The sequence below is a fragment of the Frankliniella occidentalis genome, unplaced genomic scaffold (genome assembly GCF_000697945.3).
Source record: "Frankliniella occidentalis isolate FOCC.00 unplaced genomic scaffold, Focc_3.1 Scaffold270, whole genome shotgun sequence".
Classification (NCBI taxonomy): Eukaryota; Metazoa; Arthropoda; class Insecta; order Thysanoptera; family Thripidae; genus Frankliniella; species Frankliniella occidentalis.
In genome coordinates, this window is record NW_026267396.1 from 54,616 (window position 1) to 58,096 (window position 3,481).

At 46.6% G+C, this 3,481-nt stretch overlaps 1 protein-coding gene across 2 annotated transcripts in view; it reads right to left on the minus strand.

The window, feature by feature from the left end:
• LOC113207404 (oxysterol-binding protein-related protein 1) overlaps positions 1-3,481 on the minus strand; it is a 38,538-nt gene that overhangs the window by 6,956 nt on the left and 28,101 nt on the right. For both annotated transcript variants that reach the window (XM_052273423.1, XM_026423956.2), the window contains exons 4-9: positions 3,146-3,304; positions 2,866-2,978; positions 2,305-2,386; positions 2,099-2,203; positions 1,621-1,741; positions 746-871 (exon numbers count right to left, since the gene is read on the minus strand). In XM_052273423.1, the coding sequence (XP_052129383.1) occupies positions 746-871; positions 1,621-1,741; positions 2,099-2,203; positions 2,305-2,386; positions 2,866-2,978; positions 3,146-3,304 (706 nt within the window). The remainder of the gene's footprint in view (positions 1-745; positions 872-1,620; positions 1,742-2,098; positions 2,204-2,304; positions 2,387-2,865; positions 2,979-3,145; positions 3,305-3,481) is intronic.

Here is a 3,481-nt window from a genome sequence, read left to right on the forward strand (position 1 = left end):
GACTCCAGTCTCATAAATCCTTTCTAAAGCTAAGAAGTGACGCCGTGTCAAACTAGGCGTGGGTCGATGATTGTCGCTGAAAACGCCTGGAGGGTGGGCAGTGCTTTCCTGAATCGGGCCACCGGGGCCCCTTTCCCTCCGAGCGCTTGGACAAGGCGAGAGCTTCGGAGAGGCATTGATATCTTTCGTTTTCGCTACAGTTCTTAGCGCAGTTTACTTCTGGTTGATATTCTAGCATTGGCGGAAGTAAATGAATTCGTATATAGATGGTTCAGTTTAAGCTGACTTGGCTGTAGCTACAGTGGGGCGTGTGGCTGGGGGCGTCGGCGTCGGGTGTCAAAAATGGTCTCAAAAGTAATCTTCTATAGTCGACTCGAATTAAGCTGAGTCTGGCCGTCGGGTTTGTGGCCACAATTATGTGGTCGATTTAACTTTCTTTGGCCACCGGACTTGTGTCTACATTTTTGCGAGGGGGTTTTCACTTCTGAAATACCGTGTACACCAAATGAGGTATTTCACAGGTATTTCACGTGAAATACACCGAAATACGCCTAAATATGCTCCAAAACGGTGAACTTTTCCTGAGAAATACCGACGAAATACACGTATTACGAAATACTGTGTGCACGGAAATCTCGAGTGAAAACCCCCTCGCATTTTTGTGGCCACAAATAGGGACCAAGTGCGCCCGCTCGGCTGCATGATGTGTGTCTGGGTCGAGATACTCAGAACGCCCTCTACTTACGTCTGTACTGTTCTCGGGCCGCTGGTCCGCCTCCCAAAGGGTGACCGAGTTCGGAATGTCGATGGAGTACGTTGATTCACTTGGCGGAATGTCACCTTCGGGAGGGTCGTCCGGCCCGTCATCGTTCTGTCAAACATAAATCATGAAATAAAAGGAACCATACCCGCACCTTGTCGACGTCGACACTCATCATGTGCACTCTTAAAATCTTACGATCAACACTGTTCATATTATGAACGTCGTACACTATATGAACCATTTCTGTGCTGTCATAATACGAACACAAACTCACACTATGAACACTTTTTGCTCGTAAGATTAAAGTGGAAAAGGAAATATTTTTGTATATTAAATGGCAAAGTTGCTGTGCACTTTTTTGTATATCCAGTCTTGATGTGCAGCCTGGAGGTGGAAGTAACCGTTTAAGAGACAAAGTTTTTCTTTTACATTTAGAGAGCGCGATCAGCAGCACGCACTCGCTTGACAGTGAAGTTATTATCCAGGCAATAAACTCGCCGATCCACGCTCGCCGGCTTCGTTCATCCAATGCAAGCTCTCCGAGCGCCTGATGGGTAGGCAACATCCGGCCTGAAGGGCATGCGTGTACTGCGGGTCGGCCTACCCCGAGTCTCACAGGCGTTCAGCTCCCCCAATTTGCCGAGTAAGTATCGGAAAAGCAGATGTTGTTTCTAGACGATCCCTAAATCCCAACCGACTAAAGGCTTGTCGCCTGAAGAAGGGCGGCCAACACGACCCCGTCCGGGTGACAACACTAAGATCAGCTGTGCACGGAGCGCCCCAACCCTCCGGGCGCCCCACCTACGACTCGCCACGACAACCACAACATCACAAAGCAATTTGGGAGTTTTACTTACATCCGTGCTGACGCTAGCTTTGAAGGGGCTAACTTTAAGCGAGTTTAGCTTGGCGAGAACTCTTTTAGGAGTGTGGGCGGGACTGCTGTCTAATTTGCTGTCCTTCTTCTCTTTTTCGCTCCTAGAATTAAAATCAAAGTTTCATTGTCATTGTTTGCATAGCGGGGTTGGGGGCTTACACACTAATAAACGGGTAGTCAAGTTTCTCGTCCCAGAGAAAGTCAGTCATATCTTGAATTTTCAATGTGTGGATGCGTGATGTTAATTAACGTTTCTGTTGATCTACCAGACAACATTTTTTGCAGTGATAAAACTCAAATCACACGGTTAGTGTAGTACCGTACCATGCCAAAAACAGCAATATCGCTTTAGTAAGAGATGTAGAAATGGTGTAATTAGACTCAATGAAGACGAGAAACTTGGACGCCAATGTGTACTTTACAGTGCACCAGGATAGGCTTTGGCGTGGCGGTCTTACTTGAACTTGTGGGAGTTTTCCTTCAAGTAGTCTTCATATGATTGCGGGTCTGTCGAACGTAAAAGCTCGGTCCATTTCCCATACATGAATTTAATTTTCTTTTTACTAGAATTAGAGAATGGTAGGATTGGGTTAGTATTCAATTTCAAACGAACACTGCATAGAATCCAGCACTCGCAGTAATCTTACTGTTTCATGATACTTACTCTTTGTCTACGATAAAGCCTTCTACGCGGTGCATGTCTTTCGAACTGCTACCCGACTTGAAGTCTAAAATTGCACGGTGACCTAAAATAAAAAGATAAAATGCACTGTCAAATTTCTATAACATCGCGCCTCGCAAACGGTTGGCAATTTGCAAAGAGTTTGAGCGAAAGTTGAGGGGATTTGTAGACTACAAAGCATTTCTTCGAAATCGAAAAGTGAGTTCTTTGTAGCCTCCGAAAACCGGCAAATGCTTGTGGATATGATAATTAAGTGTGAGTATTCAGCTGCATTATACAGGGTTGCCGCTCTGCCCCGTTGTTTTGAAAAGGTAGACTAGCCCGCTGACAGACGGAGCGGGGAGGAGACTGGAGAGGTAGGTGCGAGCGGGCTAGTCTACCTTTTTAAAACAACGGGGCAGAGCGGCCGCGGCCACCCTGTATGTTCAAATGTGAAAAGGAGTGCATGATTAAATAATCATATATTAACTTCTTTGACATTCATGAAAATTTATCAACGCATTTCTATTTGAATGAGGGTTTAACCACCGGATCACCACTTGCCTGTGGAATGGTTCACCACCTCCATTGTACCGGACTGCTCTATCCACAGTTTGCCGATGATGATGTTGTGCACGCAACAGTTGACGTTGGTCCAGGTGTACGCCTCTTTCCATCTGCCGGGCAAAAACATTTTTATTGTGATTTTTAGTAAATTGGCCAATGTCGAGTACCCGTGCATCACAATGTGAAGCACCCATATGCCTCTGTTAAAAAGGAGTGCATGCAGTGCTAAAGCATGGGTCACTACATGTATGAGCAGCAATCCACGGGGGAAACTTACTTAGGCAGCTCGACAGTAACAACGCCCTTGGGCGTGATCTCCACGCTCTTGCCCCAGAACTTGATTTTGGGGTGAATAGAGCCATGGAACACGAAGTGCTCGCTGTCAGCGTGGAAGGCAGACACGGGAGGGTGGTGGCTGACCTGTTCGCAAATGATCCTAGAGGAACAAAGAAGAAAAAAACATTAACATAAGGTTGTCTGCTGTAAGCCTCGAGGCCTCGCAATCGCGAGGCATGTATACGGCTGTTTCTTCTTTTTCAAGTAAGACTCGCTGTTGCTCTGGTGCCAGCGAATTGGAGCATAGGCTGCACGCTAAGGACGCTTGACGTGCACT